The sequence below is a fragment of the Tetrao urogallus genome, assembly GCF_951394365.1.
Source record: "Tetrao urogallus genome assembly, chromosome: 1".
NCBI lineage: Eukaryota > Metazoa > Chordata > Aves > Galliformes > Phasianidae > Tetrao > Tetrao urogallus.
The window spans coordinates 63,213,697-63,230,784 of NC_136813.1; the positions used below are offsets into that span (position 1 = coordinate 63,213,697).

Consider the following 17,088-nt stretch of genomic DNA (forward strand, 5'->3'; position numbering starts at 1 on the left):
AGAGGGCTGAAAGCAGACCAAGCCAACTCCAAACCCATGGGCATTATTCATTTGACACAGTTTTGTGCGTACTTATAGTGAATGGAATTGTATTACTGTCAAGAAATTATTTCTCACAGTTGTTTTAGGCTGCATCATCTTGTGGATTCAACTAGTGCAGCGAGAAGCCCTGATTGCAGCCTCTTGATTTTTGTTGCAGCAAATGTAGAAGTGATGCAAAGGCTTTCCAGCAAGGCGCTTCCCTTTTCTTCCATTACCAGACGGCATTTTTACTCTCCTGGCTGCCCCCTGTCTGCACGTTGGACCAGCTGTCTCTCTGGGATGATCCCATCTAGCTTGCAGCCTGCTCTTCTGTGCCCACCTGAGCTGCTTCAGCAATGTGACTGCTGCTAGAACGGCGGTGAAGGCAGATGCCAGCTTGAGCATCTGTATTTCAGGGCTGCTTTACAGTATAAATTGTCAGTGTTGTTACCAGCAGTCTAGCCACTTATTCTGGTGGTCTGGGAATCGATGGAACCCTTCCCGCTCCATAAATCCCTGCAGACAGGCCTCATGGAACTTTGGGGTTTTGTGGTTTCTTTCTTTCCTTTCCATTAAAGTTCATCCAGGCTTTTATCTTTGACCTAATTGCTGCTGCCTACCCCCCTAGCTCTGATAACATCCATCTCCTATTCAAGGTGCTGGTGATGCTGATACTTCCTGGCATGCTGTGCTCTCCCTGTTAGCTCTCTATAGGTCTCTCAGCTGTCTTTATCTTTCATTATGTTGAATTCAGGTTTCTGTATTGTAAAGCTTTTCACAGTCCTTTTTATTTCCGCTCATTACTTTGTTTCTTACTGAATTTGACTGGCTGCTTTGTCCTATTCCCCTGTAAGTGCATGTATTCTCTTCCTTGTATGTACTATGCGATCTCAAAGTTAATGTTTAAAGCCACAGAAATATCTGTGCATGCAGTATGCTCTTTTTATAACCTGCATGTTGTGGCCAAGGCTTGATTGCAGGGATGTGTAGCTCATGCCTTTGTCGTTCCTTCCTTTCGTTTGCTGACCAGGCCTGTTTGTTATGTCCCTATTGGCAAGCTGTTTGGGAAAGGTAGCTGGCCAGATATGACCTCAGGTACCAACATGATGAAGAGTCTTTTTCCCTGTTCTAAACATACCCAGGCAAGAGGGTGACAGAGATTGCTTGTGAGGGAAATTCAAAGCAAGTCTTTATTTATTGCAAGGCAGCAATCACAGGTAGTTTATGGTGGGGGGGTAATCAGACAGCCTCTTAAAAGAATATAAAATGCCTGAGCTACTGTAAATGTTACTTGAGCTGTCTGTAAATCAGTTCCCCATCCCCAGGTGTAAAGCAGGACACTGCTTATTTCTATGTTCTCAGTCTGTTAGAACTGTGCATTTAGGTGCTGTCTGCATTTGGATAGCTGAGAGCTGAGGGTTTTCTTGTCCTGGGCTATGGGCCCTCCACCTGTGGTAAAAGTGACCTGTGGTTGACTGCTATGTTTTGCCCTTGTGCCGATGTGGTGAGGAGACAGGAGCAGTACGGATGCACTGTGGTGGTGTTGTGGGCTTTCTGGGTTGTTGCCAGCTGTTATGGATTGAACGGTCTCTGCGTGTCTGACAGCAGCCTGTGCTGTCGCTGCAGCTAAATGAGGGGGAAAAAAAAAATAAATGATTGTGGCTGGATAAAGTGCTTTGGCACTGAACAGAGAGATGAATGATACATGTTTGTAAATGCTATTTAAAGCTCTGATCTCTCAGATCACCGGGGGCGGTTCTACTGCTGCATTTGCAGCCTCCGCTCACTGATTTCAGAGAGGCTTTGTTAAAGTGAGTGCTTAGGAGTGGGGCTTTGGACTTGCTGGCTTCCTGAAAACCCTCTGGTATCTACTTGTCGCCTGCTGGAGGGATGTGTGCTGTTGCCTTGAGCTGCAGCCTGCTGTAGGTAGCCTGCTTTAGCAGGGGCTTGGACTGCATGGTCTCCAGAGGACCCTTCCAACCTGTGTGCTTCCGTGATTCTACATTCTAATGTAGGTGATGTGTATGTTTATCCTTCCATTACCAAAGTAATGTCAAGTACAACTCCTCCAGATACAAGCGTTCCTAATGAAAAAGGGCAAACTAACCTAACAGGTGCTGTTCTCTGGGCTGAAAATGAGGCAGCAAGATAGGGGTGCATGTAAACCACAATAACTAATGTGCACCTGTTTCTTTTCTGTATTTTGGTATACAGGGGACACCCGTAAGTATTTTTGGTCTAATTTATTACCGTCTTGTTTCCTTTGAATAGGAATAGAAGAGAGAGGACGTATCATTTATGAGAACCCTAAGAAAATTTACAGCAGTGTGGAATGGATTGATTTGTGACACCTTTGATATGTGAGAGCTCTGCTTTGCGTTGGCCTGGCTGCTGCTGGTGGACCTGAGCTGACCTGATTGCAGCAAGCCCAACAAGACCGATCCTCGTCGCTAACGGAACGTAACCAAGTGTGATGCTGCAATGAGATGAGGCTCCGAAATGGAACTGTGGCCACCGTGTTAGTTTTCATCACTACTTTCCTCAGTTTGTCCTGGTATACTGCGTGGCAAAATGGGAAAGGTAAGTAAAGGGCTCCAAAACTAAACCGGCTTCCACGTGGCTGTGTGGCTGAAGGATGAGTAGGGCAAATGTGTGCTTTGCTGCCGTGCATTAGCAATCTGTAAACTGCCTGTCCACCAGCAGGTGTTGCCTTGGTGAGAACTGAACACCCGCCAGTAGATTCAGGAAAATTAACTTGGAGGGATCCTGGTTTGAAAGAAATAAATAAGTAAATAAAAATAAACAAAAATGACTGAAGAAAAACAAATTCTGCTGCTAGAGGAAAGGGTCGGTCCAGGCTGAATAATCTTTTTGACTGTTTGTTTTTCGTGGTTAATGGGTGTTGGTAAAACAGCTGTTCTTTTTTCATTTTTCCTTTTTTGTTCTTTTTCCCATGTAACATATGGCCAATAGACCAAGCTGGACAGGGTTATTTTTGGCACAGCGTTCTGTCTTCCCTAACGATTCGGTGATGGCAGTGGCAAACCGCCAAGCGGCGTTGTCCAAGGATTGTTCTTTCTTGCTGTCTTTGAAGGAAGTGTAAAATATTTCTTCTGAGCGTGGTATAGGGAGTAAAATAATATGAGCAAACTGACTGCATGATGGGAAATGTATCCATTGTAATAACGTGAGCAATTTCATGAAAAAGTGACTATGTGCGTAATAGATTTTCATGGCTGAAAATGTTTGATCTTGTTGCATTCCATGTGAACCCTGAAAAAATCAGTTTTTCTGAGGGTCAGGACTGTTTTCTCTTCTGATTTTTGTCTTTCTGTAAAGCAAATGAACTTATGCAGCGATGGCTTCTAGAACAAGGTTAGATATTTTTTTTCTTTTATAACCATTTGATCTGTGTCCTTCAAAGATCGAGTCAGCTTAAAGTGCACATTCTGTATCAAATGAGATTGCTACATGGTTTGTTCTGACTGTTCTGCTGAGAATATTATCTTCAGTTGTGCCTTGGGTCCAGTAAGAGAAGGCTGAGGTTTTTTGAGAATATTATTTGTTGTAGTGCGGCCAACTTGGATCCTTATTTAAGTGTAAAAGAATGAGAAGGATCTTTTGGGAGGAAGCAGGTGAGGTCTGTGGCATATTGGCTTGGGTTTTTTGTTTTTAGTGTATTATTTGATACTAGTAGAGAAGCAGCAGGTGCTACGTAGCCTGATCTCTGCTGTGGTGGTTGTTTGGTAGGCAGCCTTCTAACTGTAAGCATCATTAAAAATGTCACGTTCTTGGGGCTGGGGTCATATAGAGATCTTCTCATTGGGCAACAAAAGTGTAGAAGTGCAGAACACTGTCAAGAAAGTGATATTTGAATTGTATTGCAAGTAGCTTTTTAACTTTGGTTAATACAGCACTCGTTCTCTGGTTAAATTTCATGTTCATAATTCTGTTCTTCCTGAAGAACCTCAAAAAAAATTTTTGCTTTCACTTTGGGGCCGAGATGTATGTATCTGAAATTCTGTCTTTGTGGTTGTTGTCTTTTTTTTTTTCTTAATGTGGTGTATAAATCTTGCTCTCTTCATTCAAAGAATATAATAAAATCTTAATTAAAGTAAGCAACAAAAATCCATTGTCAAGAGAGTGCTATTGTCTATGGTGCTTGGTGACAGTTTAAGCTTTGGTTGGTGGGACTGCTCTGTTATTTGTCTGTACTTTTTTTTTTTTCTTCCCATTTGAATGCTCAGAATCAATACTTAATGGTAGTATAAGAATTCTACACTTATCTTCCTCGAGGTCTTTCTTTTGAGCAATGAGATGGTAACTTGTTCAATAAAAACAGGTTTAACAAGACATCAGAAATACACTAATTATGAATAATGGTTATAGAACTATAACCTAGAAAACCCACTCTTCAGATATTGCTTCAAGACAAGTTTATACATAGAATATTGTTTCTGAAATTCTCTTTTGCTTGTTTAAGTTAATGAAATGTTGAACAGGTTGTATAAGCCCAAAGCAGACCTGAGCTCGTTTCAGTACCACGTTTTAATTCACACTTCTATACCAGTGGGAAAAGTTGAGGAACTAACAGTATCTGCTTAATAAGAATCCATATTTTTTTTTTCCAGCTTCCAATGTTCTGTTTATTTAATAAGCCTTGCAGAATGTTCTCTTAATTCATTGATGACTTCTTCATTATCAATTATTCAGAGGCTCAATTAGATGCAGATACGGCACTTGCTGTTCCTGTTCACTGGAAGTTTATGATGTGTCACGTGCTGTGATCATCTTTTGTTATTCATTATGCTTATATGGCATACACTGGTTTCTTGAAGGTGTTTGTCAGTCTTTGGACAGCAAAGTAAATCCATCTGTATAACATATTAATTATATTTTTTTAAAACTAAGAGCAAGTGGTAGCCAAATAAATTTTGTCCCAGTGACCCAAAGCCAATAATCAGGTGATTCCTTTCAGAAGAACCAGGATCCTGAGTGACTGTAGTTAAAATGTAGAACCACTTATGGAATAAACACAAGTTTGGGAGAGTGTGATATCTTTGTTTATGATGTCTTCTTCTACCAAGCATAGCTGTCCCAGTCTACGTGATAAGTTTGCACTGCAACATGGTACAGGCTTTGCTGCTAATTTAAAGCACAAAAATTTTCTCTCAGTGGAACAGCGCTTTGCAGACTTTATGGATGTGGTAGAAAGTTGATGGGAGGGTAAACTTTGTCTGAAGTGCTGTCACTGGCAACAGTGTGAACCTCTCATAGGATGGATGATGTTTCTTGCATGAAGTTCCTGGTTATGTTTTTGCTTTTCGAGTTAACTGTATTTGAAGCAAGTTGACTGGGATACTTCTTGTCTTTGGCATATCTTTAAAATTAAGGCAAGACCTTTGTCATTTTCTGCACCCATGTAGTGCCCAGAAGCACTGAAGTTGTAAGGAAGCAGTGCAGGCTGCAGGCCCTGAATGCACGTGGGAGAAACCTCTCTCTTTTGTGGGACTCACAAACAGGAACTGTAAGACTACTTTTTATGCGTTAAAAGTATGCTATGAACAGCTCATAAATGAGGCAGATACTGGAAAACAGATCTTACCAAAATTGATTCTTTTGATGCACATAAAGAGCACACCTAAAGAACCTGCTCTTATGTAATGTTCAGAGCTAGTTCGGTTTAATATGTCCTTGAATTCCTCCTAAGCAAGTGAGGGCAATTCCTCCTCCTTTTCTGCAAGTGGTAAATTCATGCTTAACACATCTACTTGGACTGAATTGTGCTTCCCAGTACTACTGACCTGCAGACCGCTGGTGTTTGACCAAGGGTGTTATGATAAAACCTGCTCACTGGATGAGAATGGCTGATATTGGTATGCTGATTTAAAATCATATGGGAAGATCTCAGAGAGGACTCTCACTTATGAGATGTTTAATCAGCTCCCTAGTTTGCCAAATATCCACTCGTATTTAAATAATGGTGACTGTTTTGTGCTAAGCACAACCTTTTTTTTTCTCCTATGTAGCAAGGATGAGAAATAACTTGGGCCATACCATTGTAGAATCGTAGAATGTCCTGGGTTGAAAAGGACCACAGCGATCATCCAGTTTCAACCCCCCTGCTATGTGCAGGGTCACCAACCAGCAGACCAGGCTGCCCAGAGCCACATGCAGCCTGGCCTTGAATGCCTCCAGGGATGGGGCATCCACAGCCTGCTTGGGCAACCTGTTCAGTGCATCACCACCCTCTGTGTGGAAAAAAAACTTCCTCCTAATATCTAACCTGAACCTTCCCTGTGTCAGTTTAAAACCATTCCCTCTTATCCTATCACTATCCACTCTTGTAAACAGCTGTTCCTCCTCCTGTTTATACACTCACTTCAAACATTGGAAGGCCACAATGAGGTCTTCCTGGAATATAATGAAACTGTTGTCTTCTTTCTCTTCTGCCTTCATACCACTGGAATTCCCACACTGATTCTTAGCCACAGTAATCTTAAGTGCTGAAAAAAAGTCAAAACTTCAAGACAAGAGTAGGACAATCTAACTTAACCTAAAATAAAGGCAGCAGCCAGTGATGGGAGGCTTTGGAATAAGAAGCAGGAATTAGTTCCCAGAAGGCGAAAAGTCCTATAGAGCCACTGAGGAGATAGAGCAGGGAGGAAAGGATTATTTTTTTTCTTGGCAGTGATTATGCATATATTCTCCTTAAAAATAGAACAGAAATCTAAGAGATGCATGTTAGTATTTTGCAACTGTAACCCACTATAGTTTGTGCTTTGATCCTAAGAGAAACTGTTATGTGAGCAAATGCTGATCGCAGTCCTATGACTACACATTCTGATTTTCAGTTGTGCTAATTTTCCAACAATATGAATAAAGATACTTCAACCAAAGAAGTTAAAATGTCTGCAAAATGGGAAGAGTAGTGGCAAGGGAAAGGAAGGAGTGGGATGCTAGAGAAGGTCATACATTTAACAATTTTTATTGATCAACTTTTTTGAGCAAGAGGAGAGATGATTTTCTTCTTCTTTTCTCTTAAGTAGAAAGGAAATGTTGGCTTCATTTGGAAATTCTGTTGCAGATCTCTCAGGAGCTGAAGTTGAAACAGTAGCATCAGCGCACAGATATTACACTGGTTGCTATCTGAAACATGCTATGAACTTGGTTTTCCAAAGCTGACCAAGTGGCACGTAGCTTACTGGTAGTAAAACTATCAGTTGAATTGCAGTAAGGCCAGTCAGGAATGCAGGTTTGAAATGGTTACTGTGACTTACGTGCAGGCACTGATGGTGCTTTTACAGATGAATTGAGCGGAAGAGGTATATATGCCTGCTGCTCAGGTGTTTAGGTCTGCAGGATCTCCGTGTCTGTTGCAGTAGTACTATTGACATCAGTGATTCTGAGCTGCTCTGGAAAGGGTCACAGCCAAAGGAGCTTTTGCAGCACTTCTCTGTCCTTTTGTCTTGTTTGTAAAATGCCAGCTAGGTTAGCATCGCGGTTGATGGGATTCTAAAACTTGGTTGCTGCTAGCATTTATTAAGGCTAACCTCAGCCAACAGCTTGAGGTACTGCTCTCCATTGCAATCCAACCCTCAGACATGGGGGAAGCCAATGCTTTTGCTCTGCATGGGTTCTTTTAATAGCTCTTCAGCCTGAGTTCTCCGTGCTTGCATGAATCCTCCAAAATTCTCCTGCTTTCATGCAGAGACTATCCTTTAGCCAGCTCAGGAAAGACTGTTGCATTTGACACAGCTGCTTGTACATGAACAGCTCTACTGTAAAATATATAACTACAAATGTATCTGTGTGCTAAGTTATATTTGCAATGGATTTCTTGCTAGTAATATTTTCCCATAGTAGGTACTAGCTGACACATTAAGTGAGCAAGAAAGGCTTCACAATGGTCTGTTCTGGTGCTTGTTGGTATTTTCATTAGTGAATCTGGGGGATGAAAGGGAAGAAGTGCTTCAAACAGCAGCATGCTGGCAGATAGCCTGAGACAATGAAGTTTAAAGCAATTTATGCAAACCAGAGAGCTAGTCAAGAAGGGCAGTGAGTGGAAGGAGGGATGGGATGAGTGCTGCTGAAGATAGGTGAAAGCGTCCCAGACAAACAACAGGATGCAGTAATGGAGGGGAGAAGGAAATTCATGCACACCGAATAGGGTAGAAACTTGGTGTTAGGATTCTGGTTAGGAATGGCAGTTTACTGTAAGTCACTTGCTAAACATAACATCACATTATTGTAGAATTGAAAGCAAACTTAACAGAAAAGGGGTGATAATGAAGTACGCTAAGGAAGTATGCTATCTCGGCAAGACACAGGAAGTGTTTTTTCTGCTCTGCTTGTTGCTGTTTCTGTTTCTGGGTGGTGCACTGCGAAGAAAACAGGTTCAGTAGCTGAGGTTCAAAGAAGCAACAAGTGACCAAAGATCAAAAAATCTATCTATACAGTAGGGTAAGTTGATGTACTGGCATTACTTAACTTAAAGAGAAGGTATGAAAAGAGAAACATGAAGATAATTTTCAGTATTAGAAGAATTCCTGAAAAAATAAAGGATGCAGTTTGTTGTTCATGATCACTTTGGATGATGTATATTGGTATATAGAGTATATTGGACTGAAATTGGAATGGAGAGTGAGGTGAGATAGTAGAAAGTTTAGGTAAGGGCAAGTGTACTTACATACCACAGTAGACTCTTGGAAGGAGTGACGAACTTCCCTTGTAGGCATTTTCAAGAACAGGTTACACTGGTGATTTCAAGACAGACACGCCTGTTTGATATCAAAAGTTGATATCAACTCAGTTTTGATTAGGGCTAGCGCAAGTGCAAGCCATGCTGGTTTTTAAAGCCAATATGACAACCCCAAAGTAAAGCTCAGATAGGGAAGGCATTCTGGGGTGTTATGGCCAAGCCTGGAGCCCCCAGTGCAAAAAGGGTGTGGAGCTGTTGGGGCAGGTCCAGAGGAGGGCCACAAATATAATCAGAGGGCTGAAGCAGCTCTCCTATGAAGCAAGATTGAGGGAGTTGAGCTTGTTTAGCTTGGAGAAGACAAGACTCCAGGGAGACCTCATTGTGGCCTTCCAATACTTGAATGGAGCTTTCTGTCAGGATTGAGACTAACTTTTTATGTGGTCTAATAGCATCAGGACAAAGAGAAATGGCTTTAAACTAAAAGAGAGGAGATTTTCTTCCTAACATCGAGCCTAATTTTTTTTGCTCAGAGGATGGTGAGGTGTTGGAACAGGGTGCCTAGAGAGGTTGTGGATGCCCCATCTCTGGAAGCATTTAAGGCCAGGTTGGATGGGATTTTGAACAGCCTGTTATAGCGGTTGGCAACTCTGCCCATGGCAAGGGGTTGGAGTTCGATGATCTTTAAGTTCTCCTCCTGCCTTAAGGAGGAGAGCTTCTGTGTTCTCAATCAATCTATGATTGTATCAATTCTATTATTGTATTCTACAATTCTGCGATGTACAGCTGGCAGGAATAATCTAACTTTGAGCTAGCTGTGTTGCTGAAAGTAGTCCTGAGAAGTTGGGGGCTGGGCTAGATAATCCCTAGAAGACCCTTCCAACTTGTTTGTATGAGGTCTGTTTCACCTTGGCTAAGTTTCTCTCTTTTTTTGCTAAGACTGACATGCCAGTGCATTTCATCACTAAATAATATTGATGCTTGCATAAGATATGCAGAAGTTGTTCTTTATTATTTTCAACATTTGGTCCTTTAAAAATACACAAAATGTTGACTCATATTTTGGTAGATTCACATAGTTTTTTATTATTGTTGTCCTCTGACTTTTCTATGCCTAGGGACCTTTGAAGTACTCTTAGAAGAATCTCAGAATTTCTTGGTTTTATTTTTAAGTGTGATTTCCTCCCCCTCACTACCTCTCAAGTATCCTGTTCGATAGCCCTATTCCTGCTGTGTAATCACAACTTTATTTGCTGTCTGGACAATGGAAAAGCCTATTTCTTTATGATGGAGTCTTTGGATTAGAATCCTGTAAGCTGTTTCTTTTCAGGACGAGATACTGGTAAGTCTATGATTTAGTTTTGTTTATAAAAACACTATGTTTTGTTTTTCTGAACATGCTAGAAAGCGAATAGAAAGTGTTTTCTTTCCTCACGGTGAAAGGCTTTATTCCAGCTAGTCTCTCCCTAAAAAGCAATTACTCTAAATGGTCTCTTAGTGCTGTACTTCCAACTGCTTTTCTGGTCGTCGTCTTGGCTTTCATACAGCTTTCTGTCTATTTCTGCTGATGCTTCCCACAGGCGTGCCACCCATCCATCTAGCAGTAAACAACAAACCGTATTTTTGCTTGCAGCTATATATATATTTACTATTTTATTCTCAAAAATAATTTACAAGTTTCTAAGCTTATCGTACGTAGATGTTGCTGTTGTGGCGCACTGATGCATCATGTTTTTGTGTATCAACATCATGAATATGCAAGTTTCCTCAGATGCTTCAGGGATGGGCTGAACTAGATTTCTTTTCCATTACTATATACTGGCAAGGTAATTGTTTCAGTAACAGTCCTCTTAATTGTATAGCCCCTAGAGAAAAACTGTAGAAGTACTGTTGAAGTGAGATTTGAATATAACGAGTGTGATGGCATCACACTTGACTTACGGGCGGTGCTGATTTGCAGCAACATGAGAGTTTGATAAAACTGATTATAAGGTGTGGGTACCTTGTTTGTTTATTTGCAAGGAAGGGAAGTTAGAATCTATACTTGGAAACTAAGCTTGTTCAGCAGTTACTGGTGCACAGAGAAGCAAGGAGCATCTACTAGCAAGTGCAGAAACAGTAATCAAACTTCTACAGCACTTGCATTTTGTACCCAAGCTGGTGAGAGTTTCTATTAGTTTTAGCTCCAAGGGATAGCACTGGAGTGGTAGCTCTCTTCTGTTATCTTCTGTTAGATCAGTTTTCCAAGTGTATTAGGATGGTAAACAGTAATGACTGATCCACAGCTAACTAGTTTTATTTTAATTTAGGAAGCTGGGTGTTCTTGCTGTAGTTTCTGGTTTGTAAGTGTATGTTTTGCTGGTTTCTGAAGGAAGAGAAAGGAATGGTTTAAAGTAAGTGTCTTGGTTTACATGTACAGGCTCTCCCAGACAGGTATTGACAAATCTGTGGTAGAAACAAATAATGTTATGGTTCTCAAAAGCCTTCAGGCTGTCAGAACTGAAAGGTTGCTTTTTTTTCCTGTGGCATGGTTTTATTTTCCAGCATTCTTTCTTTTCTGTGCTACATTGGTCTGTGGCTGAGTTAGTCCATCTAAGAACATACTGTATCTTGACTCTTAGAGTCTGAGCCCTGAATAATCAACAGTGCCTGAACATACCACATGAATAATGACTCTTGGAGGAGGTTTGGGGTACCTGGGTTGTGGTGGATGTGACTTCTTTATGGAAATCTGGCCTGGGCAGAAATCCTTCAGGTGTATAATCTATTTCACCCAGATGAGTGGGTGCTATTGCACTGGTATCCTCCTGCTGACCAGATGTCTGTGTAACTGTAAGTCCTGATTGTGTGCACAGTATGTGATACCTTTGAGAAGTTTCATGCAAGTGTGTATTTGTGATAAGTAGTTATTGAGCAATTGTACAATAGCTCCAGTGCTTCAGAGATGAGCAAGGGGGTCAACTGCTCAGCTACTGCCCACTTGGTTGGTTGGCATATGTGCTTTGAGTCATGCTCAGGAAGATGTACAGAGTGCACGTGTCAGAGGTTTTGTTTGCATGTAAGCAGCAAGGTTAAACATTTTTGCTTTGCACAAATGTATCTGTTGATCAGGGAGGCTCTCAACAGAAACACCGGTGACCTTTCTGAAACTCCCATGTGAAGACATGTGCTGGTGTAATAACTGTTCTCCCTTCAGCTGAAATGGGACATATGCATTCAGAGGTAGAGATGGCCTTTGTAGGTCAGGGTTTGTTTTCTCGTCCTCCTCTGCAGTGCTTTATTGGGCTGGCAGTTGTATACAAAAAAATATGCATTTTAAAGTGTTTCTGTGTGCTGTAAAAGTAGACTAATTCCTTGTCCTGTTTACAAGGACATTGGTCCTTGTGTATTTACAACACATTGGTTTAAATTTAGCTGTATTTAACTAAGAAGAAATTTTGAACATGAAAAGATCTACAACTGAACAGGAGGCTTTACTCTGTTTTGTGTTTTGAAGATGAGTTGCATCAGGTTTTGTGGTATTTTAGCTATGTGCAGCTTGCAGTGATCAAAGGATTGAAATGGGTGAGGTTGAGAGTTTTCATCTGTGTAGAGAAAAAAAAAAAAAAAAGAAAAAAAGAACATTCATAACACGTCCTTAACATGTCCTTATGGTCAGTATCTCATTACAAGTAGTACCCATGTCTAAGTTGTTCACCAGTGAAGTCGGTGATAAACTATGGACTCAGGTAACAAAGAAAGGATGGCTGTCGTTGACCTTTTCAAGAGCTGTGATGTCTTTGCAGCTCCTTTGGCCTAGCTGGTGTTCAAAGGCAGATGCTGTTACTGTGTGCAGGCATGAAGAGCTGTGTGTCAATGCAGGACCGAGGGCAGAATGCTGGATCTTCAGGCTGGGACTCTTGGAGCAGAGGAATGGGGGTTTCTGGGGTTTGGGAGGGAGTCTTGGGAGGAGCTTGGCCCACTGGGGTTCCTGTCCCCGGGAGTGAGAAGCTGTGGAAACAATGGTAGGAAAACAAATGCGTGGAGCCTGTGTGGCTGCAGTATCTCAGTTGGGGTTTGGGTGTTCCCTCCCCACCCCGTGATGTTGGCTTTTACCAGCCACACGCCGTCACTGGAGCACAAGGTGAGGAAAGGAGCACTGCTTCATTTAAGACTCAAGCAGATGTTTGCACATAAATTATGAATGCTGTTTTTCTTGATTGTTCATGATGCTGCTGGTTAAATGCAGCTTCAAAGCGTAGGATAAACTGCTGCTGTTTGAGAAGTTATAGATACTTTTTTTTTTCTTTTTTTTTTTCTAAAGGAAAATTAAATGTAGGAGGCTGATGGCTAAGCTGTTTCCATTACGGTGTGTAAGGGAAACTGTGCGGTTGGTGGCTGATGCAACTGGCTCTACTTTTCATCATCACTGATTAAAAGTTGCACAGCAGATTGCTTTTATATACTGAATACTGGCATTCAGAGTGATGAGATAATAACATTTCTACCCTATGGATGTATTGATCTGCATCTTTCAGAAATAAAGTGCAACTTTACATCCACAATGTTTGTAATGCAAAAAGACTCTCTTAGGGGAAAATAAAAAACAAAAACCAAAAACACCACACAACAGAACAACAGCAACAACAAAATCTTTCCCATAACAGAAGATTAAAATTTTCTATTTCCATTCAGTTTTATTAAGGTGTAGTTCATAGTCATCTAATGTTTCTTGCATCTCTACTTCTGTGGGGATAACTCCTGAACTGGGCTAGATCTTCCACAAATCTTTGTTTCTTGGTTTTAGAAGAGACCAATATGGAAGCTGAATTGTACTCAAATCTTTACTCATTTGAAGTACAAAAGGAGCCACAGTTCCCTGGGGCATTGTAGCATCACAAACTAATGTTGAATAATACTGAGAAATGGTAGTGTGATGGAAAAATAGTTAAAAATAATTAACATATAATAATTAATAAATAGGTTTGGGACAGTTAAACCAAAATGTTGATTTTCTTTATTGAATATTTTGGTGACTTTTTTTTTTTTTTTTTTTTTTTTTTTGTGAAAAGCACAGTCTTTCTGCTTCTTATTCAAGAAATTCATTCCAATGGCTTTAATCAAGTATAACTAGAAACCAGGTAGCATCTTCTCTAACCTTGTGTTTACAGTTTCATTTGCCACGGTTGACATTCTGATCTGTTGCAATACATTATGTATTCTGGTGTTTGCAGATGACATAAAATTGAATACATTCCTCCTGCCCCACCAGGAGTTTTAACCTTGTGCTTATTTTGTTTTTAATCATATGGAAGTTAAGTCTGTGAACTAATGGCAAAAAAACCCAACAAACAAAACCTGCATTGATTCCACGATAGAATTGAGGTTAGACTGATTCTGAGAGTCCAGCTAGGGTTGAATTTTTAATTGCTCTAATGCCATAATTATAGGCTTGAGCTACATCAGTGCTCACAGTTGCAGAATGGTTAGTGTGATTATCATCTCTAAGCCAGGGTACCTGATTCTGTGTTTTTCCAAGTAGAACCTCATCTGTGTGTATTGTAGTGCTCCCACTAAGTAGTATTTAAGTCTGTCATCAATATTCTCCTAATTATAGTTATTTAAAACATATGGGTATTCCAGAACAAAGAAGACTTGCACCTTATTCTCAGTTCTTAACCAAGGATCTTTGATTTTATCCTTTGAATTGGGTTGTCCCTCAGCTCTGGGCACCATGGGAGGCACTGGCCGTGGCTTTGACTCCAGCTGTGTAGTTAATGGTGTGGTGCTCTTAACAGCACAATTTACTCATGCAACCAGAGCTGGAAAAGGGAAAAGCAAACTCATTTCAGATTAGGTGTTGTTGGTTTTTTTTTTGAGATTTCCAATATGTGTTATGTTATAAATATAGGGAGTAATGTATAACCTTTCACTAAAACTCAATCTATCTAATTTTAAAATACGGTTAACTGTATGCAAAAGGATTTAAAAAAAAAAATAATAAATGTAGATTCAGTTAATGACTGGCTGTTGTTACCAAGGTGTGAGTGGCAGGTAACCAGTCAAGCTTTCTGTGATCCTAATCGATTTAGAAAAGTGGTTTCCTGTTTGTGCACACTGGTTTGGATAATAAAGGCACAACAAAATGTTTTCACTGTGAACTTTGTGAAGACTGCTTTTTTTCCTCTTTCAAATCCCTTTTCCAGTCAAGACCATTACAAGGAAAGTCAATAACTCCGGTTTCATTAATTCTACTGTGTTAGAGAACGCTGTGTTTAGTAAATTAAATTGAAACTTCAATACCTTTATAAGAAGGTATGTAGAGAAAAACTAGGTATTTATTATGTATCCGTACGTTATATGTATTTAGAACCAAAACAACAACACTCCAGGAACTTGAGACCTCTCAGTAGAATGTGTACTTGAATATTACTGGACACAGAGTGATGTACTTGTTCATCAAAAGGAGCTGACAATACAGTGATTGAGTTCCGAGGAGGAACGTGAGATGTCACAGATGATCACATGTAGTAAAGCTAACTGAGAGGGGTTGAATTACCTAAAGGACAGTAGTTACTCTTGTTTACACTCTCAGCAGATCTCTCTGTGTACTTCAGGTGAAAGAGGTGTCTCTTCTTTTAATCAGGTGAGAATTGGCAGTGCTGCACCAGGGTTAATTTTAGGGGTTGTACTGTAATATCAACGTTAAGTATCTCACAGATTGTTATAAATCCACACTTGGAGTCTTGTGCAGAGAGAAGAAGTAGGGTTTTTGTGAAGGTTGTTTAAAGATGATGCTTTTCTTCAGACACTGTAAAGAATTAATACCCAAATTACACAAAATCTTGGGATTACGTGCTCACCTGAGCTCTTTTATTAATTTCTTAAAATGAACATTTTGTGTTGAGTGTATCTACAGCAGAAATTTGAGATATTTTTTTTCTTGATCTGCTTTGCTTTTGGGAATAGAATATGTGAAGTTCCTATTTATTCTTACTGTTTCTGCATAGGTCGGAGATGTGTTAAACACTGGCTACTTCTTGTGGGGCTGATTTAGCATATGATTTCAGAGACCTTCCCTTTAAAGAAGAAATGACTGAGTTGACAGTGCTTCTGAGCACGAGGAGTTAAACAAAAACAAACCAAAAACAACAACATAAAAGTTAGAATCTAAAAAGCTCTGAGGATTATATTTGTCCGTGAAGACCTGGGTAGTGTTGTTTACTAGGCAAGGAAGACTAAATTAGTTAGGTTAGCATTTAGGTCAGGACAAAGCAATTGCAAATGTGAATATATATTTTTTGCCATTGCTGTAGCTTGTTATTCTTTCTGTTTAAAAGAAGCCCAGCTCCTGTGTTGTCAGTAGCTCTTCTCAGACAAATCATGTGTTTAATTATCCTTATTGTCTGAAGCCAATGCACAGACAGAATACCATATGCTTCTGTTGACTTGACCTCTTTTAGTTGTGGGAGTCTGGATTTCTGATACATTATTCTTTCTGTTCCTTGTGTTTAAAATAATGTCAGACCCTCTGTCGGAGTGTAGACTGGTGTCATAGAAGTTTTTACACCTGTATGGGAAATATCCTAAATGGATCTTTCTGCATTTAATGATTTATATACAGAGGCAATGAGAAGGAGACATTTAAAGCTCTTCTTAGCTGCTCTATCCAGCTTTTAAAATACCCCCAAGCATAAACCTTTCATTAACTGTAACAATTCTAGTTGGGCTGATTAAAAAAAAAAAAAAAAAAAAAAAAAAAAAAAAAAAAAAAGGAGAGAAGCAGATTCAAGAGTCTCAGCTGTTTTGCTCTTTTGCTTCTCTGCTTTGTATGAGTGGCATTTCTGAGAAAGTAGGGTTTCTTTGTCAAAAGAATGTTTACGAGTAAGTTGATTCTGAAATTTGCACTTCAAAGTAACGAGGTTTTGCCGGCTGATATTACAAATGATTATATTCAAGTTGCTTTAAAAATTTTAGTAAAAGCAATGCCAGCTCCTGCTGAAAGGAATGTTTAAACAAAAGTATCCGGCTGTTGATTGGATCAGGCCCTGAAATTTTCAAAGCAAACATTTCAGACTTGTGCTAGTGCATTAAAATCAGAAAGAACAAAAAACCGTAATTTGTTTATACAGATCCCAGAGTGCAATATGTGAACAAGTTGCAGCGAAGAAGTTAAGTAATTAGAATTCTTGAGTTATTTATTTTAAGTTAGGAAAAGCTGCACTGGAAAACAAGCTCTTTGCAGGGCAAGTTACTTGAATAAGCATATTTTTAAATACTTCCAGTCCTAATAAATACACTTCTGTGTGGGAAGCAAGGGAAATAAACAGTAATTCTGCCTGGTTGTTTTGCTAGATTGAAATACAAGATTGCTGAAATGGACTGTCAGT

General features: G+C 40.0%; 1 protein-coding gene across 1 annotated transcript in view; it reads left to right on the forward strand.

Moving 5' to 3' along the window:
* Positions 1-2,507: 2,507 nt before the first annotated feature.
* Positions 2,508-17,088, forward strand: part of MGAT4A (alpha-1,3-mannosyl-glycoprotein 4-beta-N-acetylglucosaminyltransferase A) — a gene marked incomplete at both ends in the record, with an annotated part of 68,577 nt that continues 53,996 nt past the window's right edge. Inside the window, one exon of the mRNA XM_079549543.1 lies at positions 2,508-2,601. Coding sequence (XP_079405669.1) covers positions 2,508-2,601 — 94 coding nt within the window. The remainder of the gene's footprint in view (positions 2,602-17,088) is intronic.